At 37.8% G+C, this 26,986-nt stretch overlaps 3 protein-coding genes across 9 annotated transcripts in view; 1 reads left to right on the top strand and 2 right to left on the bottom strand.

Moving 5' to 3' along the window:
* Positions 1–5: 5 nt before the first annotated feature.
* LOC119729224 (replication protein A 32 kDa subunit-like) lies at positions 6–5,137 on the bottom strand. The gene is made up of 8 exons (XM_038201801.1): positions 4,983–5,137; positions 4,163–4,284; positions 3,755–3,856; positions 3,321–3,434; positions 2,767–2,967; positions 2,194–2,322; positions 1,622–1,716; positions 6–982 (listed from the first exon to the last, which is right to left on the bottom strand). The coding sequence occupies exons 1-8, from the start codon at positions 4,999–5,001 to the stop codon at positions 901–903; spliced, it is 864 nt and encodes a 287-aa protein (XP_038057729.1). The 5' UTR covers positions 5,002–5,137; the 3' UTR covers positions 6–900.
* Positions 5,138–5,452: 315 nt separating this feature from the next.
* Positions 5,453–10,639, top strand: LOC119729220 (ethylmalonyl-CoA decarboxylase-like). 4 transcript variants are annotated; one of them, XM_038201794.1, is made up of 3 exons: positions 5,453–5,605; positions 9,146–9,491; positions 9,890–10,639. In XM_038201794.1, exons 1-3 carry the CDS (start codon positions 5,453–5,455, stop codon positions 10,567–10,569), a joined length of 1,179 nt encoding a protein of 392 aa, XP_038057722.1. In that variant the 3' UTR covers positions 10,570–10,639. The 4 variants fall into 4 exon arrangements, with proteins under 4 accessions (XP_038057722.1, XP_038057723.1, XP_038057725.1 ...); XM_038201795.1 differs by having other exon boundaries at positions 9,139–9,491; XM_038201797.1 differs by lacking the exon at positions 5,453–5,605 and adding an exon at positions 5,808–5,918 and having other exon boundaries at positions 9,139–9,491.
* A 7,004-nt stretch (positions 10,640–17,643) lies between these two features.
* The window catches only part of LOC119729219 (ADP-ribosylation factor GTPase-activating protein 1-like), a 28,814-nt gene continuing 19,471 nt past the window's right edge, over positions 17,644–26,986 (bottom strand). The window contains exons 11-12 of one of the 4 annotated variants that reach the window (XM_038201791.1): positions 20,129–20,350; positions 17,644–19,315 (exon numbers count right to left, since the gene is read on the bottom strand). In XM_038201791.1, coding sequence (XP_038057719.1) covers positions 19,108–19,315; positions 20,129–20,350 — 430 coding nt within the window. In that variant the 3' untranslated portion in view covers positions 17,644–19,107. Of the gene's footprint in view, positions 19,319–20,128; positions 20,351–26,986 lie in introns of all 4 variants that reach the window. The other 3 variants (XM_038201790.1, XM_038201793.1, XM_038201792.1) reach the window with 3 other exon arrangements.

Below are 26,986 nucleotides of genomic sequence, written 5' to 3'. Positions count from 1 at the left end.
TCAAGTGGCATCGTGGTTTATATTTTATTCAGTTATATATGAAATATGATGCAATAATGTAATAATAAGAACTTTTAGTTTCAAATCCCGTTTTGTAAACAGTAGAAAAAAGACAACTTTAGTAGCTTCTGCAACTTTTAAACAAAAATGTAGCATTTAGTTTTCTGATCAACAAAGGTATGAAGTTATAAGGTAAACCTCTCAGTTTTCTCCAGACTTTCGGGAAATTCAAGGTTTTTAAAATAAAGAAAAAATGCTTGCTTTGCATGCAGAGGTAGAAAACGTAAACATGTATTATACTCTAGCTAGATAACGTTACTTCCAACTACAAGCTTAATCTGTGAAGATATTTTGTAATTTTATACATAATTTGATACAGTGTATTACTTCAATACAAACTGCATTTTATCCTGAACAAATATGTGGAAGATTTACTGCATGGCAATATTTACAATGAAAGTCAAAGAAAAATGTACTCTGGTTTTGGGATTGTCTTAACCCTGTAGGCTAGGAGCTTTCTAAGAACTACCTGGCATTTTTTAAATGTTAATAGTGTCATGTGTATGCTCACTAAATACAAAGCATAAGTGTTCATTGTTTTCCAAAAGGAAGGCTCAATCAGATCTTAAAATAATGAGTGGCCTCTGTCTTTTTTCAAAGTTATGATTTTCACAAACAAGACAAAAAAATGACTAACCCAATGTTCAGTTGTAAAATGGCCGACAATGTCTAGGGCCACTCAAAAATTATAGTTTGTTACTCGTGCTCAAGCACAAAACAAATTACTGCTTTGGTATAACCCTATAAAAGAGCAGAACATTTCAAAACGAGGAAAAGAAACAAAGCAAAGTTGAATACAACTTTTTTGGATAGATGGTTTAGGTTTATCGGACCAAAATTTTAGCCGTCGGTCGACTTGAAGTGGTCGTCATCTATTGTTGAGTAAATGTGTCCCTCGTTGCTAAGGAACTCCAACGCTTCTCTGTAGTTTAAAAAAAGGGAAGAAACCAGGTGTTGGTTTTAAAGAAAGAACTTGTGTAATGGCATTTACGTAGATCATTCTGTGTTGTAGCCACAAAAGTGCCCAAACTATTATGTCCTCTCATGAAAGCATGATTGCATATTTCATTTGATGAAAGTCAGGTTCAAATATTTGTGAAGGAACACAAGGTTCAAGACCATTTTGAACAGTCATCCAAATTGGACATAAAATGTGGAGCAATCATGCTTTCTGCAACTTAAAACTGGTCTCTCCACAAGCGGCAGTCGCACTCCTTTCTGGTAAGTAGCAAAAACTAACAAACCTAAATTTGATAAACTCTTTATTTTTATTTTTTTAATTAAATACAAAAATTGTATCAATGCAATAACCTAACTGTTATTCAATTTGAACACCCCCCTCTCTCTCTATCACCATATCTGTTAGCCTGTCTTTCACTCTGTCCAACACCTGTTATACTTTTTCACCTTATGTCTATCGTGTCTGTCACCCTGTCTCACACCAACTCTCACCCTGTCTGTCACTATCAGTATCACCCAGCCTGCCACCTTGTTGGGTGAGCTGTCCGTTGTGATGTCTTTCACCCTATCCGTCACCCTGTCTGTCACACCGTTTTCTCACCTGATTTTGTTGAAGGGCGTTCCTTTCAAGCTGGTGGCCAGGTAATTAATGCTGACTCCCTGGTCATCATGGCATGCTGTAATCAGCTGGTGCACCTGTGCCCAAGAAAAAAAATATGACCATATTAACGAATCACTCCTGTACCTACAAAACCACCCTGCCCGTTACTCCCTGTACCGCCAGAAAATGACCGAGCACTCTACAGTGTTATGGATTTATCGGGGAATAAATAATAATAATAATCATAACAATGGCTTCTTGTATAGCACTCATGTCCGTCACAAAGTGACACTCCTGGCACTCTTATTACCCTGGCTTTAGCACGGCTGCCATTACGGCGCTAAAGCATTGAAGGAATTTCTTCCTACCAGGTACCCATCTACTACACCTGGGTGGAGAGAGGCAATACAATTGAGTTCAATGTACGCAGTTCCCCCGAATTTACTGGATAAGGATTTCAGCTTTATTACGTATAATATCACAAAAATTTAACCCAAGATTTGACAGCACTTCCGTGTTTTAGGTTAGGGTAGAGGATAGCGTTGAGCAAGTGATGTCCACTAGTATCATACCTGTCCCTGTACATTGTTGAGCCCGTTAGCAGGTGCCGCAACAGATCCAAAGCCTGATGTACTGGCCATTCCACCCTTGGATGGCGTCGTGAACTGATTGCTACCAAAGTTACTGCTTGTACTTGCCTCCTAATAGTAACAATAAAATTAAAGGGAAAACCAATTTATTGACAGGGATGGTACATACCTTTTTTTGTGTATATTACATGTTTATAGTAGCGAAGTTCTGCTGTATATCGAGAATAATGCAATACATAAAATACTGTGAAAATCTAAACTTAAAGCTTGTAAAACTCTAAAGTACTTAGTGTGATTTTATTGGTAAAAAAACATGTTGATATCAAATCTTAATGAAACTACTGAAATTTAGTAAAATTGTTTATGGAAGTTGTCTTTTCCCAAGGCAAAAGTCACCTTGGGCAACCTATAAGCAACGGAACGGAAAAGAGAATGATATTTGTATGGTACCCTGACTACCCTCATAGTCCCTATTTTAATATTGTTTTTGGTTATGAACTTGAGATTGTGGAGATTTCACCTCTGACATTTGACCTTTGACATAACCAAACTTACAGCACTTTTCCTCTTGGTGAGTAGCATGTGTGTGTGGACTGTCTCTAGCATGTGTAGCGTCAACTCGTTCATGTCGGTCAGGGGTTTGATCTTGAATGGCGCGATGCTGCGCTTGCCGCCGAACGTTCGGATGTTGCCGATGACTTTGACGTAGGTGTTCTCTCTGTGGACCTGGGGTTGCATCTCTTCGGGCGTGTTCTCCTGTTAAATGAAAGAGAGCCAAGTATTTGGCGAAATGTGGCCCTCTTGTGGTGGGTATGCAAAAACTCCAGTCAAATGTGGACATCTTGTTTATCAAAGGGTGCAACATGTATTAAACCTACTGTTTTGTGCATCTTCAGAACAAACTGAGTCATGGGTAGTAAGATGTGTATAATAGCAAAGGTAGTCCATGTGATTGACTACCTATGCTTGACAAACAGCGCCCTCAAGTTAATGCACATGGCCTATGAAACAATAAGAATGCATTACACTGCAAGGTGGTGGTACAGCTTTTGTGGCCGATACATTTTATGCACAATCTCAAATTTCCTCGTATCATTTTTCCAACTTACATCGTTATCAATCCACTGTCTGATGTCCAGTAACGGCCCTGTTCTGTCGTCCAGTTTATACAAGATGTTAGTGGCTGCCATTTCCACCTGGCGAATCAGACCAACGATGGACACCTGTTGGGGAAAATAATTATTCAAAAAATAAGAAAAATATAAATTGTGACTTAAAAACTATGTCTTTTAAACTGTTATCAGAGGAGATATTTCCCTTCACTTCTGAGTTCTGTGGTATTACTAGGGCTTGTGTAAAAATAAAACCAAAAAAGTTCCTTTGCCTTTTTCCATACAACTTTCCTAGGATCACAAGGTACATTGTCATGGACACTTTCTGGGAAATTCTGTTTCGTGGGTCATGACAAGAAATGTAATGTTAAACCACTGATCAACAAAGTCGGTGAAAATCTTGGCCGAATTTGTGTTTTTCTTGTTTTTACCTGATAAATCTCCACCTCTCCAATTTTGAAGTGTTCGTCAACTTGTGTCGCCTGCAGAACCTGTGCTATGGTGCAGGGAATGAGATTCTGAGCACGCTTACCCTGATCAAAAGAAAGAAAAGACAAACTGACGTTGCTTAATTAAACAATGTAATGGGTCACACTATTGTATCCAAGTACAAATACTGGATTAGGCTTCTGGTTACCGTTACAGTGTCAAACAAAAGTCGTAGCCAAAAATCAGCAAGACTTGGCAAGACTTAGGCAGAGTTTGAAGTATTAGGCTATTCACGATTACTGGATGTGGCTTCGGCCATTTCCGTAACTAAAATGTATGACTGTGAGCCACAGCCAAACACTTCAAATATTGCCTCGTAGTCCATGGAGATCTGTGCTTTGGTGTGGTACCTTGGCTCCTCCTGTGGATGGTGAACCAAACTGTCCCAGGTTACCAGGTGACTGGTAGTAGCCACCAGCCTGGCTACTCTGAGCTCCTTGGTCGTTGAAGCCCCCTCCGCCATACGAAGAACCTGCAAATGCATCGGACAGAAAATTAAGACTGATGACAAGGAGGTTGTGTTTTTTAACCAAATGTGAAACGTTGGTCTTTATACATGATCTACTCATCTAACAAATTCATTTTAATTTTTTTGGCTAAAGACTGAGGGCAGGCAGGGCAGGGTTTTGATTTATGAATGGAACTTGTAAAAACACGAGGTGTCCTACATCATACATCATGTACATGTACACGATTACCAAAAACTTAATGAGTTAAGGCTGCTGCACTATTATTCATGTTGATCAACCTGATAACCACCACATTCAAGTTTCAACAGTTAAGCAACTGATTCTGCATGTTCCAATCACACGTCGACATTCTTTTTTGCAAATTGCAAGGACATGAAGGAAGTTGAATGAATGAAATGTCTTTTCACGTAATACTTTAATTCATGTTATACAGCCTAATACATTTATTCTGACCATACTCAGACAAAACTTAGACGATTTCCACATCCATATCATGTTTGTTTACATCAATTGCAGATTTAAAGCAATGCCATTGCCAATGCTGCATTTGCCCATGTGATGTGTGTTGAACGCGCACTGTCCGTGTTGACATGATGTTGTTGATCGACTACGGGTACGGGTCTACGCAGTACACTATCGATACATTACAATTTACAAAGTTCTACTCTTGTAAATAATGCCAAAACAGCAAAACAGATACCTCCTTGATTGTTCCACATTTTGAGATTCAAACAATCCAAATCGGACTTGAAATTGTGAAAGACACTGACGAATTTCGAAGTGGAAAAACGCACTCCACACGACCCTCTCAACTTTCGAGTTCGCGGGGTTAGTCAATATGGCGCGCCACGTCTGGAGCAATTGACCAATCACAGTACACGTTAGAAAAGTTCATGACATTTTTACACATTTCGCAATGAAACTGTTTCATCTAGGAATATTGAGCCATTGTTTGAGTCTACGAGTGGAAAATCTAAAGGTACAAAGTTTGAAGAGTTCCTGTATATCAGATTAACCGAAAAGCAGTGCAAATGAGTGAAAAAATAATGCATCGATTTATGCTAGCCAACATGCATATGCATTTTATAACAACCTAGTAACCAGCCTTCTCTATCATCCAAGTCTCCAATATCAAGGTGGGTATCAGACTACACTTGCTATTGCATATTCATGAAATTGAGCATACAATTGGAAATAGGCCAACCAGGCAGGACGTCGGCGCATCGCACTGTTCATAAATTCACCTTATTTTCCGCGGCGAGGCATTTTGTGCAGGAAAACTCCCTACAGAACGGTGCAAGAAAGGTCGATCTTACTACAGAGGTAAGTTGTTGCCTTTTCAAGTATTATAAAAGGGTAAAATGCGATGTTAATAATGATGTTTTGTTTTGGTCAGTGCATGGAGGAATGAGTGCGGTCAGCATGGTCAGTGGGGCCTGGGGCTTATTTTTAGGATGTAAACAAAGTGCACGTGCTCAAGACGTGACCAGCAGTGTTGCGTGTATGCGCTGTGTGCATAATGAAGTGACCAGCTGGACATGTATGATCGTTTGTTTGTGTATGATGCAATGGAAAGGGGCCAGGGCCGTTATATTCAACGAGATTTTCATGTAACTGGAGCCCGTTTATTCTTACGGTTACGGTATGTTTTATTTTAAACTGTTTTATATAGCTTGGCTTAGCCTTACTGCTTAGCTCGCTATGCCTACTTCACTTGATTTTATTATTTACAATGTATGCTGCTGAATTCATTAGCATGATTAGGAAAGCCCTTCACAGTTGCAGTTTTTGGAAAAAAAAATTGCAACCTGTTGCCACTTCAGCGCTTGTGTGCAAAGTCCATGGAGAGTCAAGACAATTTTCTAAGTATTTCCAAACAAAATTGGAAATGTTTCTCAGTCCCAGATTCATGTCTTATCATCATTTTTGCATTGATTGACCTTCATTTTTCATTGAGATAATATATGAAGAAAAAAGTGGCGTCAGGTTGCAACCTTTTTTTCCTCCTTTGCACCAAATTAAATTAATTGGCAGCATCAAGCTCGCCCCAGGGAGCTGAGATTGTCTTTGAAATGTTTCATTGGCCATTTGGCCGAGCAGGGTAATCATTAGTTTGAGTAACTCCAGCTCTAATGCTTATCGCATTAGAGCTGGAGGCACAATCATTGACAACTACGTTACAAGAACAGGGTCGTATTGAGGCCAGATATCCCGGACCGTTAAAATTCTAAATCCCGAAAAATCATTCATTGTGCATGTTCAGCACCGGTCAATACTGCCAAAAACAAAACCTGAAACATCGATCCGGATTACCAATACCTACCGGTAGCTATCCAGTCATATTTATTGGTTGTTTCCCAATTTTTCGACATTTCCTTGTTCAACATTATAATTGAAAAAAAAAAAATCAACACTTAATCAAAAAGAAAGCTTAATTATTTCAAGAGTATCTCAGCCAAATTACTAAAAGCCCCAAAGTCAATTACTTTACAATGAAACTTCAGTTGGTTTGTTCATTTATTGACAGAAGTAATACATTAATTAAAAAAATATTCATTTTGAAACTTTGATCAAAAACTGTAAATAAAATGATTGCCAATAGCTTGAAAAATAAATCTTGTAAACCTTCTTTAAAAATTGTAAAAATCTCACTCAAGCCTTGGTTACCACATCGGAGCTAAAAAGCTCCATGGTTACCATGTGCATGATGTTCAAAATATTCAGTTTTCTCAGAAATCCCTATATTTGCATACAAACGCCACAGTAGCCTTGGCCATGATTGCACCCCCCCCCCCCATTTCCTCACTTAATGAAAACCTTCACCTGTGCAACAGGGCATTATTAAAATGTTGCGCCACAATTCCTGCAGAAGAAAAGGTCATTGTCAGTGACCTTTTGAACTAGAACTAGGCTGGGTGTACGTGCTGCGTGCGTACATGTAAATGGTTTCCTAGGAACTAGAAAGGCCACATGACACATGGCTGTTAGCGACAGCCAATCAGATTGTCCGTTAGACAAGTCCAAGGCCAATTATGTTATTGCTCGTGACCCAGTTCATGGGGTTGGCTGTATCCACGGCAGTGAAAGTGGGTTGTTGGCAGTGTGTCAAGAAATGATGCAATCGCGTGGAAAAGCATAACAGCTTTGCTAAAATGTTATTCTTTTTGAAGATGATGCAATCGCGTAAAAAGCAAAACAACATTGCAAATGTTATTATTCTGTAAGAATATCCAGTTTTGGTAATATTTAGGATGGAATCATGTTTGAATGAATGTTATGTTTTCTAGAAATGTCAGTGAAAGTGGGTTATTGGCAATGTGTCAAGAAATGATGCAATCGCGTGGAAAAGCATAACAGCTTTGCCTATTATGTTCTCTTTAAAAATCTCTTGAAGGTGATGCAATCGCGTAAAAAGCAAAACAACATTGTAAATGGTATTATTCTGTAAGAATCTCCATTTTTTGTAATAATAAGGATGGGATCATGTTTTAATGAATGAATGTTATGTTTTTTGGAAATATTAGAACTGTACAGGAATAAATAGAAAGTTCATTGTGATTAAAAAAAATAGCCACTGAATCTGACACATACCAGCATTTTTTCATTCCAAAGAGAAGTTCCTGTTTTGATTTATGTACGTGCAGCCATACTAAATAATAAATGAACCTTGCATGAACTTTTATGCTTCAATAAATACTGTATGGATTTTATAAAGCAAATTAAAATGAATGTCTGTGGAAATAGTTCTAATTATAGTAATCATTGTCCTGCGTGTTTTGTTTGAATTTATGAATGGAAATTTTGATTCTAAATTGATGGGCAAATCCTGATTAGCACAAGTGACGTATGCAGGGTGAGTCAAAAAGAAAGTGACCTGGATTAACAATTTTGGTTTCCTCAAAAACAATCAATTTGATTGACAAATGAAGTACTTAAATGTCTTAAAAGAGCATGAATCTGAGGGAAAAAATACTGAAATTGATCCATGCTATCAGAAGTTATGCATGTTTTACAAAAAGAAATTAATGTTTTTTAGGAGTCCAGACTGAGCACTTTTACTCTCAGATTTTGTGTTTTGAATATGAGGAACAAGTCAACTGTTTTTTTTCTCTGAAGTATTGATGGCAAATTGTTCTGATCTTTTTATTTATAACGACATAACTTGGGAATAGAGTACGCAAATTGCGGGAAATGTTCACAGTTACTAGCCAATAACATGGACTTTATCTCCATGTTCTTTTTATGAAAAGGAGTGAACCACATATTTTTAAAATATTTTTTTTCTAATTCGGTCACTTTCTTTTTGACTCACCCTGTATAAGGGTAGTTCTACATCAAAACAATTCTTGAAAAAATCTTAGCCCTGGAGTTTTTCTCTCTTGTTAAGACCCGAGTCCGCACCTGTCAATTAAGACATCTAGTCTCAATTCAAGTCACCATTTATTCAAGTGAACTGTGACAAATGAATGCCTTTGCTGTTCATCCATTTTTACGTGTGACTAGTGGGAGAACTCAGAGATTTCAATATTTATCGCAAATTTTTTTCAAACTGAATAACGGTTATCTGATTTCACTGGAAGTTCCCAATTCAGCTCAGAATCACGCCAACAAAAAGTGACGAGAGAGCAAGTGCCTCGAGGAAGGCTGTCCACAATGATTGGACATGGTGTGCAGGATTGCATGACCCCTGGGCCTTTACAAAAACACTCCAGAGCTGTATTTTTAGAAAAAACACTATCTGAGTTGTGAATTGAATTGTGATTTATTATGATCAGGTTTGTGATGGACTTTTGAAAGCCTCAACTTTCTAGATCTCAATTAAAAGCGTTATTTTTTTTCTCTGAATATCTTTACAGTTAAAAGTATAACATAATCCAGTCCGGCTATCAACCAATCATGAGGTCCAGATTACTTCAGCTCCGGCCCCTCGCCGCCCCCCTCCTGGGCAGCTTCAGACCCCGCCCCATCCACTACCAGACCGAGTCTTCCGGGATCAAGCTCAGCGAGACGTCTAACAGTCACTACATGGATCAGCGTCGCAACACCGCCCTCGCCAACGAGTTTGAACCCAGGGAGGTCTTCAACGAGCGTGCGGAGCGACTGCATCTCAAGGAGTTGAACGGAGGCAGTCTTCATCTGAGTAAGAATGAGGAGACGGGCATGGCTACCATTGCAATCAGTAATCCCAAATGTGCTAATGCCATGTCAGGTGAGATTGAAAAAAAAATGCTTAAAATTTTCATTGCATTTGAACTAAGACATAAGGTGAAATTTGTGCAATAAATCTGGGAAAAAATTTGTGCAAATAGCAAGCTGTTATAAATGTCAGTCGATATTGGCTCAAACATCATAACGAATGGTTTTAATTCTGTCCAATTGAAGAGATAGCTTTTGAAGTCAATGAGCTAAAGCTAGTATTTGGATGTATATTATTATGAGGCCTTATGATTTGGTTGCAGTTGAAAAATTTGGCAGCCAATTCTCTTTCTATTTCAAAGTTTTTGCTTGTTCTTGACAAGTACACAAGATGTGCAAATTTAAACAAAGTGTTCTGCAAAACGACCTGATTTCATATTTTTTGGGGGTCCATGTCTTTGTCTCTTCAAGGTTCAATGATGGTAGACTTGGCAGACATAGTCGCTGACTTGGAGAAATGGCAGAGAGGGAAGGCTCTTATACTCCACGGTGACCCGAATGGCAAGCATTTCTGCTCCGGTGCTGATCTGAAGACCGCTGATGCAATGAGCAGTCCGCAAGCTGGTGTGGTCATGTGCCTGTTCATGCAGAATACCCTGTCCAGATTACAGCAACTTCCGTTGATCAGCGTGGCAGCGGTGAGCGGTAACGCCATCGGTGGCGGTGCTGAGATCATCACAGCTTGCGATTTCCGTCTGGTGTCCCCATCATCTGTTATCCAGTTCATCCACGCAAGGATGGGGTTATCGCCAGGCTGGGGTGGTGGCACCAGACTGGTGCGATTGGTAGGACCTCAGACGGCGCTGAAACTGATGGCAAGCGGTGAGGCCGTCCCCGCTGCGGAAGCCTTGGGACTCAGCCTAGCCGACGATGTCATCGAAGGCGATGATGTCATCGAGCAGGCCTCTGATTGGTTGGACAGATACACCGGCCAGTCGGTGGAAGTGGTGCGGTCGATCAAGAACGTTGTGACGGCGGCGTCGCAGCTGTCTCTGGACAAGGCACTGTCGAAGGAGAAGGATATCTTTGGAGGGTTGTGGAAAGGACCGGCCAACAAAGCGGCCATCGCAAGAGCGCTGTCCAAAAATTGAAGGAACTGAATAAACCAATCCATCAAATCCCTGGACACTGTACATGTGGGAAATGATAAGTATACCTCTACAATGCTACATTGCATGTTCCAGACGCGCACATCATATGCAAGTTTACGCATGTCAGGCTGTTGTTAGACACAAATCAAGAGTGTGATTGGTCAAATCATGACTGTGCGGGATTGATTGGATTGGTTTATTTTAGTCTACCAAGCAAAGACCACACCCATTGTAGTCCATGGATGCGTAATGCAAACTAGGAGTAATCAACCACCAAAGATGCATGTGCCCTCAATTTCCAAACAGATAAACGTGATTGGTACATGTATGTATGACCATGAAAAAAAATGGCGTACAGTTAATTGTTTATTAATAAGCCTCTGAACTAATGACGTCACACTTTTTGTTTACATGTGCACTTTCCTATGGAGCCAGTGGGGGCCCACGGTCCACTGAGCACCACACATAAGCAGAGTGTGACGTCATTGCTTACTGAAAAATCCTTACATGTGATATATTCCAGACCCATCTGAAATCATAGCAGTTAGACCCTTTGTTTGCATTGTGAGCTACAGTTGCTTTAGTTTAGTGCCGTGAGATTGGTTGTGAAACCTAAATGCTGCCCTCTGTTGATGTGACAAAATCATAGTTGAAAAATAATTAAGCTGCTGCAAACTGCCCACTGACTGGATTGATCTGAAATATACAAATCAAAAAGTTAGAAAGGCCCGATATATTTCGTCTTTAGTCTTTCGTCTTTCGTCTTACTTCGCCCGATATATTTCTTGTCCATGCATCATTTGCCTCTCAAGAAGTCTTTGCTAAAGACGAAATATATCAGGCCTCTCTAGCTTTTTGAAAATCATAGTTGAATTAATCTGGGTTTCCGATGATTAATGTGTGTGCTTGTTCATGTATTTCTAAATAACGAGTGAGTTTTCTGTGATAATGCTGCCCTATGAGCAAAAGAAATCCACAATATACTCCAGAGATATGATATGAGCCATGTTCTAAGGTTTTCACAAATTCAGACTTCAGTGCATCCATTTAAAGTACAAAAAAGCAACATGAATTTTTTCTTGAGCAGTTCTCGTCGGATGATACAAGCAAAGGTTTTGTAGTACATGTATTCGGTATGGATGACAGATAAACACGCAACGGGCAAGCCTGGAAATATCTGTCTGCGACCCGCTCCCAGCGAGCGAGGCCAGAAATATCAGGGTGTGCTACTCGCAGTTGATGGCCTGCAACCCGTCTGGCATCGAGGTTCATGAAAACAGTGTCAAAATAATCCTGGCGCAAACTGGTTAAAGATGATTCTCCATGATTTGTTCAGGTTTCACCTCGAAAAATAGATTTGTTTTTTTCAATTGCTATTTTCCTTGCAATTATGAAAGTTACTCACTTTTGATTGAAATATTGAGCGAAACATCCACTGACAATTAGTTATTGAATTATTTCTTCACAAAATTTGAATTACTGGGTGCAAGACAATAATTCGGCTCACGCAAAAGAAACACCCTTTTTCAGATGGTTGCAGATGCCCAAAATTGGATTTTTCGTCAAAACCAAACAGACAAATTGAAAATTTGTAAAGTGAATTTTTTTTAATAGCACAGGGTATGCAACTTTAACACAAAAACCTTGAATGTTTGTAAGGGAATGTAATTTGCGATTATGAAAAGTAGTGTGAGATTATGATGGCTTATACATGTATGTAATATTGCTGAAGTGACAAGAAAATTATCGCTTACGTACTTTGCGTAGATGCTAATGAAGTTAGTTACACAGGGCTGATTAAAAGGAATTGAATATGAAACCTAAAAAAAATGATTAGCTTGTAAATATTGTTCAAAATATGCTTGAAATTTTAAAGATTTATTCAGTGCTGAAAATATGAAATTATGTACTCAGAATGTTTTTGTTACTTATTATTTTGTTTTATTGCTTCTTATTGCACTATTCATTAAGATTTTGCCCGGTTCCATGCATAGGCTTAGTAATTCTTGATGAGAATAATTTTAAATGAAATATGCCGTATTTGAAAAAGTATTGCTCGTTCATAAGATCTCTCTCAAATGATGTCATTTCCTACAGACCATTGTGCATTGGCATTTTGAGCGTCAACTTGCATTTAACGCATATTTCGAGCAACTTTTTCAACATTGCGCAATGCGTGCTTGATTGCATAAAATACGCAGTTTCAGTTTTCCTACAGAGATGGCCGTCTTTAAACCTATAATGGTCGGATTCAATTAAGATGGTGTCGGGCTCATTATTTTTATGAAAAGTGATAAGAAATACTGTACTAAGTTATTCCAAGCAGTGTTTGACTGATTTCATAGTATATATTTGGCCAAAATTAGTGCCAAAATTGAGGGATGTTACGTAACAATCTCATAAAGTTTGTGTAGCAAAGAGAATTGTGACGTATGTATGCGGCTTATAGATGTTCCAACTTATAACTTTGGGGTTTAAGCATCAATTATTAGTTCAAAAACACTCTAGATCTACCTCTTTTTGATCATTGAAATTTGGTAACGTCTCATTCAGGTGTCAATGCAAAGAGAAAAGGGCATTAATGACGATAGGTAATCATTGTCATGTTATATAATTAAATCAATTTTATAAGAGTAAGTTGGTAACATCTCACCGTAATTCGTAGAATGTAATACATTGAATATTAATTATAATCGGGTGTATATTAGTGTACATGGTTTTACTTTCAAGTGTTTTACCTAAATACGCATGATTGCTATGGACACACCATGTCTTGAAGAGGCAAATATCTGAGATGTATAGTAAGTAAGGAAAAATGTTGCAACCTGACACCAATTCAGTAGTTGTGTACAAAGTCTATAGAGTGTCGAGAATTTTTTTTAAAGTATTTCCTAACAAAATAGGAAATTTTTCTCAGTCCCAGATTCATGTCTTATTCATGTTTGCAATGACTGACCTTCATTGAGATGATATATGAAGAAAAAAGTGGCGTCAGGTTGCACCATTTTTTCCATATGTAATTCGTATATACATGTTTATATGCTGTTTATCATTTTATTGGATATATATTCATGAGTTTTTTCCCTTTTTTCTGTAAATCGTCTAGCACTGTTGCTTATGGACTACATTTGTAAGTTCAGTGTGTTAGCAAAAAGTGCAAGTCTTATGACTGCACACTGTTGTTAAACAGTTTTGGGCTAGACACTGACATGGCTAGCACCGTTCATTTCAATTTTCTTCAGCGATTATATTACCTCGGACAATCATTTAGAATATTTAGTTGAGGCATATTTGTAACCCAATGTTTAAAATTATGTTGAATATAATATTTAGTTGTTTTCTGTTGAAATCATCACATTGAATGCTGCCTAGTTTAAGTAGTTTAATTGTTACTTATACCAATGTTAAGACTATTGATGAGGATATTAAATTTGATTGATGATCTAACTTTATTTCGCAGATTTTCTTTTCATTCTTTCATCCGGCGGCAAAGAAAATGCTTTTATTAGACCATGGAGCTGAGGAAGATTTAAACACCCACCAAATCGCCATACCATTATTACTGACAAATGCGCATGCGCGCAGACTTGGTCTTCGCGCCGACAACCTAGGAATAAAAGAGCGCATGCGCGTGGACTTAGTACTTTTTTTTTTTAATTAACGTATCAGAACCTAATCCTTATATATTACTTCCGAATGTCTATAGTAAGAAGAGCGTGTTGGCCTAGCGGTAGGCACTCGTGGCGCTCATGCTGGAGGTTGCGGGTTCGATTCCCGGCAGGACCATGATAGGACCTTTTATATCTTTTTGACTTACACTTATTTAATTAAAAAGAGTAAAATTCTGTTTTATTTTATTTTATTTTATATAGTTGGGGTAGACACGCGATACAAAACTCGGACTGGCCGCAGGTTTCCCTGCAGCCAGTCCGAGTTGCCGCGGCCGGGACTCGAACCAGGGGCGCCGGCTTACCCGTCGGCACCTCTACCGGGTGCGCTACCTGGGTCCCCCAGTGAAAATCACACTTCCTATAATTAAAACCCTTAGAATCGCCTAAAGTAATAAAACAAAATAAACACCGCCCTCTGGATTCGAGCCCTCGATCTCGAAAGAAGAAGTTCCGCACCTTGCCTCCGTCCAGGCCATCAGCACATTTGAAATCCGCCCAACTCCAGACGCCACCAATACCAAAAAAACTGCTGCGGGTATTCCTCAAGGTCTAGTAAAGATAACTCCTATTTCGCAAAGTAATAGGGGCGCTTAATAAAAAAAAATAGAAAGTATTTGATTCGGATACGGAGTTAGTTCTGGGTCTAACTGATGAAGTATCGCTCATGAAACTAAGAAGGAACTGGTTCAGTCCGCGATTTTGTAAAACTAAAGAACTTGCGGCATTAAATCAAACTTGTTGGACAATTCTGGAGTACTTTTACATCTGAATGCTTGTCTTTATTATACAATTTAAAGTCTCTTAAAATACAATTAATAATACGTTTTGTTGTTCACTATTAGTCACAGTGTTTGTACAGGCTGCCGATTGTCGTTAAAGTTTAGTTCAATCAAACATATTTTTTAAAACGACAAGCCAGCAAATTGATATTGTCGGCATTGATATTAAACATTGTTACGCTTACAGGAATGGTTTAGTTTCCATACGATAATTAAATTATTTTGGCTACAAATACTATGCATTAATACAGTGTCTTATTAACAACTGGCCATTATAAATAACGAAAATGGCAGGAGTTTAAATATTACAATTTTACTTTTTTTAGGGGGCAGTTGAAAACCAAACGGCAATACGCTTAATTTTTTTTTCAAATATTTCTTTAAAATCCCCATTATTTGTCGTCGACAACGGACTTACAAAATTCGAAACAAAGAAACAGTTTAAAATCCATTTGAAAGGCGACACAGCTTTGCCCATGTTTTCCTCGAAAACATCAAAATGAGATCGTGTCGGTGATTTTTTTCGTACGACTTTCAGCTTTTTTTCTTCTTGAAACGGCCTATATTCTTGGTTTTCAGGGAAGTGCCACACGCTACCCTAACAACGCCCTCAAGAGGCAAATGCTAGAACTTGGTTGCCATTAAATATTCCTGCATCTCCCGTTGCATATAACGATCTTTATCAAGTTTTTGGATTTCAAAAAAGCAAAACATCTAGTCAACACATTAAAACAATGGCGAAAACATGAAATAAATTCGGTTTTTTAAGGGAATGACATTTGTTCTCACTGATTTCCCGTACGATATTAAATACATAACTTAAAAGTTAATAAAAACAATGCCAAATTTGAAGGTTCCGTGATCGTGATTGGTCGACTGTCGAAAGGATTATGGGTAATTGGACGCTACATTTCACATATTTACTTAGTTGATATTTAACATTTGCGATATTAAAGTTGGTGTAAACGTGCTTTTTGTGTGTGGCACCTAAAAAAATAAAATAGATTTTCAACTGATTGAATTGATAATGTTCTAGCATTACATCTGTTAATTTTTTATGAGCTTTCCAATGAGACATGGCACGAAAAATCGGCCCATGACAAGTAATCAATTAATCAATTTCAACATCTGAATTAAGAGCGGGACGCTCCTAATTCGTTCTGTATAGTACGCACTATTTCTGAACTGGAGCGCACCATTAATACCAATTTTTAAAGCTGTATAAAGGCCTGCAAAAACAAACAAGCAAATTATTTGTTACAGGACATCATATATTCCTTTAAAATTCGTTCGGAAAAGAAAATAAAATTTTTGAAAAAGCACGTATATACCAACTTTAAAAGGGATGAAAAGTTAAAACGCCCGCTTGAGTTAAAAATAATAAAACTACTTTTAAACAATTACACGGGGCATCAGAATCCAACTTCTATAGGAAAATGTTGGTCTGTAATGTATCACTTTCATGATCTATAACTTACACTATTTGGTTAAAATTTCAAACGAACATTTCGTTCTTACAGCTTATGTATCCACATTTTGGCTACCAATTTTCTTTAAAGGGAAAATCAAGGCGCAAAGATAAAACATAAAAGCACAAGACAATAAAAATCACAACATTCACAAATTACTTAATCAACAACATGGACAACATTTGAAAATGTTGACAAAAATGAATTAAAACCATGGATTTGCAATGAAGACTTAACAGGAAAGAATGCCATGTTTAAAAGTGGTACTGTTTGGTCAAATTAAACATGTCTGCAGAGACTAATAAATGATACCAGCCAAAAGTTGCCATGGATCTTATTCACGATACCATTTTGGTCGGGTTCCAGGAATTACTTCATTAATTGTGAACTGTTGAATGGGATGGTACCAGACTATTAATACACTCTGACCTCACTTTCATGATTTGTTCCTTGAATTATTTCATTAATTGTGAACTGTAGAATGGAATGGTACCAGACTATTAATACACTCTGACCTCACTTTCATGTTTTGTTCCTTGAATTATTTCATTAATTGTGAACTGTAGAATGGGATGGTACCAGACTATTAATACACTCTGACCTCACTTTCATGTTTTGTTCCTTGAATTCTTTCATTAATTGTGAACTGTTGAATGGAATGGTACCAGACTATTAATACACTCTGACCTCACTTTCATGTTTAGTGGCTTAAAACATTAGGGGTGTTCAATCACAAATTTAAAATTATTCATTAGATTTTTTTGTAAAAACAAAACAGTCAAATTGAAAATTTGTTTGTATGTAAGGGAATGTAATTTGAGATTATGGGCCTTATACACCAGTTGGCCATTTTTGTTGAGTTCCCTGAATGTATTTCATTAATTGTTAAATGTTGAATGGGATGGCGCCAGACTATTTAGCAGGCACAATGCAGCCTTTTTTTAATGTCATTTTTTTTTAAAATATGGCTTTAAATATTAGGGAATGTTTAATTACAAATTTGAAAGTATTCATTGAAGCAGACTGGAATTTATTATAAATTAACTTGCTTTCATTTCTCTTCGCAAGTTCCAAAAATGAAGATTTTACCTCACTCTAAATTCAACATGGCCGACTTGGGAATAAGGCCCACATAAGCGTGTGTTGTTTTTGGCTGGGGGGGGGGGGGTCCAGCTGAATTTAGCTTTTGCAATTGTAGCAAGTCACCCAAACCATTAACATATCATTGAAGCAACATGCAATCTCTCTTAGGAATAAAAATTTTTTGAACAATTTCAGGGGGACATTAAACATAAAAAAAACCTATATTGATGTTTTTCCCCCATGCCCAAAGCCAGAAAATGCCAGACTTATTTCTACAAATGTATTGTCAGTCTCTATTTGCAAGCAATAACGGTTGACGAAATATTGGGCATTTTGACTGATTTACGTCACACAAAAAGGACTTGGAAATGTCTCCATCAAAGCATTTCCATGGCAACAGATGGGAAAATCAATTCTGCCAGACATAATGGAATGACCTTTTCAGAATGTAGAGGGAACACACATAGTTTTGGGTTGTTTGTCTTGGGGGGGGGGGGAAGGTTAAGTCATAATGAAACTGCTGTTTGCTTGAGTGTCCTTCCTACTGTTCAAGTGCAGCACATGAAATTTGTTTTCTAAATTTGGAACCAACAGGTGCTGAGGGGAAAAAAAAATGTGAATTCACTCAAAAACATTACAAACTCCTCTGCTTTTCAGAATGTTATTGAAATGTTTATAATCGACTTAAAAGAAACAAGGAGGGGGGGGGGGGGTGTTCAGCACTCACATTAATTAAAACCCAAGCCTTCACAGACGAGTCTATCAATGTTACCTGTCATGGACAAGTGTAAAACATTGGTTGCCATGACAACATCCGCTCAGTGTGACGCAGGACTTACCACGTAAGTCTGTAAATTAATTGCCGAGGATGATATTTGTCAAATTGATGGGGGGGGGGTTGAAATTTACAGGTTTCTAAGAGCAGGTTTATGCAAATGAGCCAAGCAGTCAGCCACACATTTACGTAAATTATACATACGACCACGGACGAAAAAAGAACCAATCCCCCCCCCCCAAAAAAAAAACACCTTACATTTAAAAAAAAAAAAATTTGTTGCAACTCATTACTACTGGAAATTACTTATTTTTTTCATTTTCATGCATAGGGAAAAAAGCAAATCTTAAACTCTTTCAAATGGTCTGACCATATGTATATATTGTTGAAAGGGGAATAAGAGGCTACCAAACATTCTCCTATTGCTGGGATGTCTAATTTTGTATTCTTTGCACTGAATTTTTCGGGCAAATTGATTTCATATGGGAGCTACATACATGTATATGAGAAAGTTTTGAATCCCACGTAAAAGGAATATTACACACAAGGAGATACACATCACAATTTGGTTTTCAAGATTACCGTCCTTTCTGTGGGGGGGGGGGGGGGGGTGTATTGAGGCAATGTTGGCACCAGGTACACATATAAAGGTTGGGGGGGGGGGGTCATTTTTAATACCTGTATGGCAATTAATAAATTTCACCCATCTTGTAATTCCAGACAGGCATCTTACTAAATGCTGCACCTATCGGCAGCATCTATCAGTCTCTCTTGCTGTTGTTTCGTCTCGTTGATGACGACGTCTTCTTACTCGTATTGATGTCACTCTCTATAGCATCCCACGCTGCCTCATCCCACCCTCCTGCATCGTCCCACGTCTCCTCCAGGGATGTCACCTTCTTGTTGCTTGAGGAGGACTTTTTGGAGCCGTTTTTTCTTGTCGCGCTGTTGGCTTTCTTGGGTTTTGAGCTGCTGCAGAAACAGGGGAAGGATGTAAGTGATAAGTAAGTGTGTTCACGTAAGTTACATAACCTTGCTTTAATTTTGAGATCTGTTCGTGTTGAGGTCTTCAATATCACTATTTCAGTATTTCACTACCTTTTCTGATTTTCCAAATTTTCCAAATTTTGGTCTGCTTAATTTTTAGTTTCCTAATTTTCGGTCATCAAAATTTTTAATCAGCAATACTTTTCGTCAACCTTTATTTTAAGTCATCACAATTTTTGATCAGCCAACTGTTTAGGACGCTAAATTTAATCAGCCACATTTATGATTGGTTGCATTGTGTCTCATCAAAATTGTTTTGGCCAGCCATATTTTTGTAAGTCGTTTTTAAGTTACTTTAATTTTGGTCATCCAAATTTGTGGTCAGAAATATTTTGTCTTTCTCCATTTTTGGTATTCCAAATATATAACCTGCAATTTTTTTCTGGTAAGAGTTTTGGTCATCGGATTTTTTGGCCAGCCATATATTTGTCAGCCCCAAATTTTTGGTCGTCATATTTTTCGTAAGCAATATCTTTTATCAGAAATTTTCAAGCAACCAAATTTTTGGTTATCAACTGCCTGGCAAGTCAAATTTTTGGTCCCAGACTCAAAAGGCTGGTTTTTACTTCATGCGAATTTGACGTCACAAAGCATGCCTTGCGATATTCACCAGAGTTTAAATGTGTTAAACTTGTTTCAAATATGCACTGCAAAGGCTTGCTCTGACATCACAAATTTGTGTTTGCTTTCGCGCCGACTACGAACTGGTCTTAATGAGTAGCACCCAATACTCACGAGTCACCGAAGTCTAGTAGTAGATCATCTTGCTCGTTGGACCAAGAGTCCCAGCTGTCATTCTCCTCGACCTTGGGCGGGCTGGGTCTGCTCTGGGGTGGGTTGTCCCATGTGTCACTGTTGCCCCACCCCCAGCTGACATCATCTGTCTCATCCGGTGTCCTAGGAGGGGTGGGGGCATCGTGAAGTAAAGGGGTTTCACTTTGATCAGGATCCATTTGTCTATGGGAGGGGTGAAGAGTGGAGCCGAGAGGGGTGCAGATGGGGTGTTGGGAGGGGGGCAGATAGGGTGTGGGGAGGGGGGTAGATGGGGTGCAGGGAGGGGTGCAGATGGATAACGGTGGGGGTGGGGTGAGGTTTAAATGGGGTTAGGTATGGGGGTGAGTAACATAAGTGTGGGTTGAAGTACAGATTGGGAAGTGTGAGAAAGCATGGAAGTATGGTTATTGAGATTAAGGCAAGATTATGAGGTTTGTGAAAATAGAAAATAAGGTAGCAGAAGAGAAAACAGACGAAGATGACATTCAGAGAAGTTGTAGAATGCGAGACGGAAATATATTAAATATATGAAGCAGAATAAAAAGATGGCCAGGTAGAGAAAAGGAAAGTAGGGATAGGAAAATGAAGAAAAGGAAAAGGAAAGATAAGAAGGGGTGAAGGAAAGAGAGTAGAGAAATTAGAAAAAATAAGGAAGATTAGAAGAATTTTGATGAGAAGGAAAGGAAAAGAAAATGAAGGGAACATGAAAAACAAAGTACAGACAAAGGAAAACAAGGGAAGAAGGAAATTCTTCCAGAAAAGAAAAAGTAAAGGAAACAGCCGAAGAAGAAAACATTCAAAGAAAGACAGAAGCAACGAAAAAACAAGAAATGATGAAATACGGGAAAGATGAAGAAAAACCGAGGCCGGAGAAGAAATGTTTTAGAATATTATCAAGGCAAGGATTAACAGAGGGTGAGTGTGAAGTCGGTGTCAAAGGTCACAGAGGTGAGAGATGTGGTGAAATAAGAACAGAGAAACGGGAGAGTGATGGACAAAAAGAAAAGCAAATGGGAGGCAAAGATAATACAGCTACATGTTAGGATGACTATGAAATGAAAAATACTAATTTGGGAAAAATTCCATAGTGCTGCTCATCCCAAGATTGCAATGCGCGCAAATTAAAACAAAATTCTTTGTCTTGATTGGTTTCTGAATTGTTGAAACGTCGCGTAAAACCAATTTCTCTTGAGCAGGCACTGTGGAATTTTTCAATTTCTGGATATATGGCATGCAGGGTTATTTACGTTTGGCAAGTTTGTACTGATGTTTATTGTGATAATGCAGGATCAGAAATGTAGTCAGGTGGCCATTTTATCACTGTACAAAAGTTACATTGTCTGGCTGTGTCGAAATGGAGCACGAAAATCGTGTTCAAACTTCTTGGGTTTTAAAGACTGATCATATTGCAACAGATATGAATCTGGAATCTTTCTGAAAGATACAGCCAGGGGTGTTTTTTTCTATGGTCGGGCACCTGGTAACATTACTGGATGCAATGTCAGTGAACCAGTTATTTGTTATCAGAATGAGTCTTGTTAGATATTGCAACAAAAATGACCAAGCCAAAAATGAAACATGACTACCAAAGCTTTCTTAGGGTGTTACTGGTGAAAATTACCCCCTCAGTGTTACACAAGATGGCTTAAATACACCATGGTACGAGTATGTCAGAGATTTGAGTTTTTAAGTCGAACTGAAGGAATAGGTTAACCCTAACTCCCTGGCGTCTTTTACTAGGAACTGGACCAAGTCCATCAAAATCCATCAATCACTGTGCTTCCAATACAAAACTGTGCATTATAATGGAATTCACCACTGACACACTGGTTGACATTCAAGGACTTGCTACACATGGCTTTTATCACAATAGCAGTACAGGAAGCTAGGCAAAATCAATCAGACACCCCTAGCACTACTTCAGGCCATTAGGCCCAAGTCCATCATACTCCATCAATATTTAGTCACGCCAGGCCTTCTGGACCAAGTCCCCCAAAAATCTACCAAACTGGGGGATGGATTTTGATGGAGTTGGGGTGGTAAGGGTTAATGTATTTGAAAATGTGGTGTTAAATTTCTGAACACATTTGGGTAACTTTCCACAAAAAAAAAAATCACATCCTTGAATAATACACATTTATATTCAGAGAGCAACATTGTCCAGTAGAATGTTTTTTCGTCAAAGCTCATGGATGAGGCTGGCAATGCTCTTAATATTTATCTTTCTTATATGTTTGCGCTTCAGAAATTACAGCTGCAAACTTACAGGTGTTATTTTGTTTTGCTGTGGAAGGTCCCAGTAATGCATAGTTTTCAGTTACAAATAAATTCAAATGAAAATTGTGGAAGACCAAAATTATGTTGAAATATGGAAAGACAAAACAGTCTGATGGACTAATATATAATTTATAAAAAGTAACTCTTAAACCACTTGTCTACAACCCCCCTCCACCCCACTCCACGCCCACCAGCATTCACCCAACTCTACAAAAACCGTAGCAACGATAAACAAATGAAACAATTTTTGTAGTAAAAAATGTGAAATTCCACATGTGTGTACCGCTATGTATAGATAGTGTACAATGTATATATTGACTTTCTACTAACCACCATTCACTGCATACCATTACCATTTATAAATGATCAAGTCATTTGTAATATAAATGCACTTTCCTAATTTTTTTTCTTTGAACAAGTCTCTATTAATAATTGTCCCTGCCTCTTTTTAAATGATTGTTGGTTTATCTCTCATTTTAGAGTGCAGCCATTAATAACCTAACTGAGCGCTTCCTGATCTCGAGTCTATGGTCCAAAGAACAGTGAACGCAAATACGTTTGATATTTGACAACGACGCAATTCCCATACCTGCATCAGCTGGCTTGGCAATATTTTCCAGAAAACCCAACAATTTGATACACTGAGAGATGAGATTGCCAATTAGTAAACAGATCTGAATATTAAATGAAAGGTTTAAAAGATAATGCTTCTGTGTTCCTCTCTATGCAAAGTCATTCGATTTTCTTAAGAGTCACACGGTCTGACTTCGGCTCAAAAGTCTGAACAATCTCATACACGTACCGATACACTGTATTATGTGAACAAATAACACATCATCTTTCATCACAAATTAATGTTTATCTAGTTTTCATAATTTTTGGAGGTTTGGCTAAGGGCAGAAGAATCATTGTTTTTTTCCCCCAGAGATCGATAATGCTTCCTCCAAAATTGTTCTTGATTGATTTTGAAGTGAAATGATTATTTAACTGTATGCTTGAAATTTTGCTAGATTAAAAAAAACCCACTTTGACGTCTCTGAACATTTTTCATGATTCTTATAAAAGTGATCTTGTCTAATAATTTGACGTAAATAACAATTTTAGCTGGATGCATGAAAACTTGCTAAATTTCCAAAATTACCTTTGACATTTCTGAATATTTTCTTGACTTCAGCTTTTACATGGACTAATTCAGCAAACAAAATCAGATGTTACTTTGGAGGTGGCACCATGTTTGCATTCATCCCACACGCATTCTAAAAGATGAAGCGTGCACACGTTGGTAAACCTAATGGTCCAAGGCGCCCCAAGTGCGTGGGTACTACCTGAGCATAACTCGTGCAAGGCTGGTGCCTCCTCAGAAAATAGCTGGCGACGATTTAGTCCTTGAAAGTCTTATTATTAGTTTCCTACTCCCCAGAATGCTATTTTAAAAGTAAAATTTAAAGATACTCATGGATCAAGTTTTTTAATACGATATAAATTATTGATGAAATCTTTGTATAATCAAACATGGTGGGAGTTGTTTCATAAGAGTTTTCATAAGGCCTGATATAACAACATCTGTTCCACATGTCTCCTGCATAATTCGTAGATAAAGTTGATAATTTGGAATTCCATTGAGATTTCGATGACTATTATTAAGATTAAGGGGATGGAAATCATCCAGGTGATGCATAGAAGATGGGACTAGGGGACAGTAGAGTACCGGCAGCTGTCCAAAAAGTAACTGACAAAATTATTGTTGAAAAACATACTTGGTTTAAAGATGGTAATGGTACTAAACTCCCTGTGAAATAATTCTTGTTTGAATGCTGTCATTTAAAAAACAAAACAATAAAAGAAGGTCATTTCCATACATTAAGATGCATTTTTGGAAATTTCAGTCAGTAGTTGGTTTTGTAATTCAGGGCATCCGTGAATGAGTGCATGCAAGCGTTGACACGATTCACAAACGCGAGCGGTTGCTATTATTCGTTAGTTCACCCTGTGACATCGCGTAGCTGCAATTGGCTGAATGAGAACGTGTTCAGGATGCTGATTTCGGGCGCAATTTAAAACACGACTCGGCAACTTTTGAATTGAAATCGAGATCCTATCGAGATTTTTTTTTCTCGAAATATACAGCATTCACAGAGCTAAAACTTCATCAGGTTAGTTGTTAAGCACCCGTCTTTAGATTTTGAGCACTTTTTGTTGCTTCAAACAGAAATAATGCACAAATGACAAATGATATGCCCTACCTCTAAAGGAATGCTAAGCTAAGAATAGAATAACAAAAAACAGGTTACCAGCCAAGACGTCATAGGATTTATACTGCTTGGGACTGGTTCCCCGCCAATTTTTGCTTAGCACATACATTTGCTTAACTGCATAGCTGTTTGTTGTGTTAAGCAGCTTCGTGTTATTGGGACAAGGAGACCTAGTTCATTCGCAGAAAAAAACTATATTGGACCGGTACCCAATATTATTGGTAGGATAAAGAGCGCCCTCTTTTGTCCACGCATGGTCCATTAACAGATTGCCCTTTCTAATACATGGTACATTTTACAATGGACAACAAAGGGCTATCCGACACTAAATTGTTAGTGTCGTCTAGTGTGTAAAGTACTAGGGGCAGGCTAGGTTATGAAAGCACTGAAGCATTACCGAAGCTCATTACTTTCGGCAGGGAAATGTAAAACGTGGAACTTGCCTGCTAACATGTCTGGGCTACGTGACATTTAGGATATTCGCGGGAATTCTAATGTTGCATACATTAAAAATGCATTAAGTACAATGTTCGCCAGGAAGTCTGCACCAAAACTTTTTTATTTGCAAATGCTGCATATTAAGAATTACAGATGCGGCATCATTTTACATGTTTCAACTAAATCATCATCAAACTTTGTTTTTTAGGTACAATTAACAAGCAAAAACAATGAGTTTTTTTTTTGGGTGTGTGAGAACCTCAATATTTATAGTTTTTGACAATCTATAGTATTTGCACTTGTTTTTAATTAAGTTTGTCCAACTTTTATCAATTTTTATGGACCTATGTGTAGTTGTTTTTTTTATATGTAATTGTATTTTTATCATTGTAAAGTGACCCTTTCAGCTGCTGCTGTTGGTCACTGTGTTGTATACCAATAAAAAAAAAACACCAATTAAAATTATAACTTTAAATTTTTTAAATGGGACTATCAAATCACTAGAAATGTACAACACAGCATATGAAATGTAGAACCCAGCGTCTGAAATGCTTTGTGAATTCTGAAAAGCGAGTGAAAATATGTTTACTTCGCTCGACGTGGAAAAGGTGATTGCGTGAGTGCCTGCTTGTGGAATTGGAGTGATTTTTGTGCATGTCTGGAACACGACATGATGTTTATTCAAGGCCCTAGACTCTCAAGCAAAACTCAAGACACACAGAGACAAAAATCAACATGGTCCTTTTTTTTCAGTTGTCTGATTTCTCGAAAAACGTGACTTAAATGTCATAGCTACTGATGACGGCACGCAGGATGTTTCTAGACCACATGACAAAAATAATCGAAAGAGTTTATTTCTTAAAGGAAAGGCAGACATTATGACACTACAAAACAAAAACAAAACCAAGAAATTTAGAGGAGAAAATGTTTTATGTGTTGTTAATATTATCTTTTGGCTAACTCGGAAATTGGCACAAAACACCACAAACTGAAATGTCCTGAACAGTTTTTTTTTTAGAGGATTTTCCTAACTGACTTTTTTTATACTGTAAAATGAAAAAATTCCCTACTTAGGAATGTTTTTTTTTCAATTCAAGCAAAATGTTAATTTTCTCAAACTGTGCTCCATAAAACTCGCTACCTACAGTAAAATGCAAGTAGGCATTAAATATCGATACAGAAGAATGCCCCCTTACAGTGACACTGGATACAGTGTCTTTTATTTCTTTTCAATTCAGAGATTCTCTCAGTAAATATCACGTTATTGATTTGGAGGAATGATAACATCAAAGCAAACGGATAGTAATTACTACCGACCCTGCACTCTGCTTCATCTGTGTTGACACAAGATAATTACATGTATAATGATTGGAATGGCACACAAATTCCATCCCTGGTGAAATACGCAAATTCAGGAGTTATGAAATGCTGTAACCTATAAAGTAAAATTGGTCAATATTGTCTGGGCTTTTGTGGGAACAGTCTCATATAAGAGAGTCAGGAGACATCAATTTTATTCTTTTGATGTCTGATGTACTTAATGCTTTTACAGTTTCACATTTTATGGGAAATAGGTTCCCATTTTTTACTTGGCAGCTCTGCAATTCTGGCTTGTTTAATGATTATTTAGGTTTTTACAATCATTTTTATGATCATTAATTTTGTTATTGGCATTTTAAGGGTGTTTTGAGACCTGTGTAGCAATTGCTATGGTTTCACGCCTGTAATGCAAGTGTGTACATCTGTTCTGCTAAGTCATGTGACACTACAACAATTTCTCGTTTTGTCCCCAATTATCCCATAATGCATTGCAGCCATTATGGTTTTGGGTAAGTTGGGGTAAACAGTCAAA

This window comes from Patiria miniata, unplaced genomic scaffold (assembly GCF_015706575.1).
Source record: "Patiria miniata isolate m_02_andy unplaced genomic scaffold, ASM1570657v1 HiC_scaffold_20, whole genome shotgun sequence".
Taxonomy (NCBI): domain Eukaryota; kingdom Metazoa; phylum Echinodermata; class Asteroidea; order Valvatida; family Asterinidae; genus Patiria; species Patiria miniata.
The sequence above is the reverse complement of the archived record's forward strand: the minus strand, read 5'-3'. Positions and strand labels throughout refer to the sequence as shown.

Bases quoted from the DNA above. Each gene is read 5' to 3' on its own strand.
- LOC119729224 (XM_038201801.1), bottom strand. The intron at 2,968-3,320 runs GTAAGTTGGAAA...TTCATTTAACAG, and splicing joins GACAGTGGATTGATAACGAT to GAGAACACGCCCGAAGAGAT. The intron at 2,323-2,766 runs GTAAGTTTGGTT...TGTTACTATTAG, and splicing joins TCACCAAGAGGAAAAGTGCT to GAGGCAAGTACAAGCAGTAA.
- LOC119729220 (XM_038201794.1), top strand. From the start codon at position 5,453: ATGAAATTGAGCATACAATTGGAAATAGGCCAACCAGGCAGGACGTCG. The intron at 5,606-9,145 runs GTAAGTTGTTGC...TACAGTTAAAAG, and splicing joins AGGTCGATCTTACTACAGAG to TATAACATAATCCAGTCCGG. The intron at 9,492-9,889 runs GTGAGATTGAAA...TGTCTCTTCAAG, and splicing joins ATGTGCTAATGCCATGTCAG to GTTCAATGATGGTAGACTTG.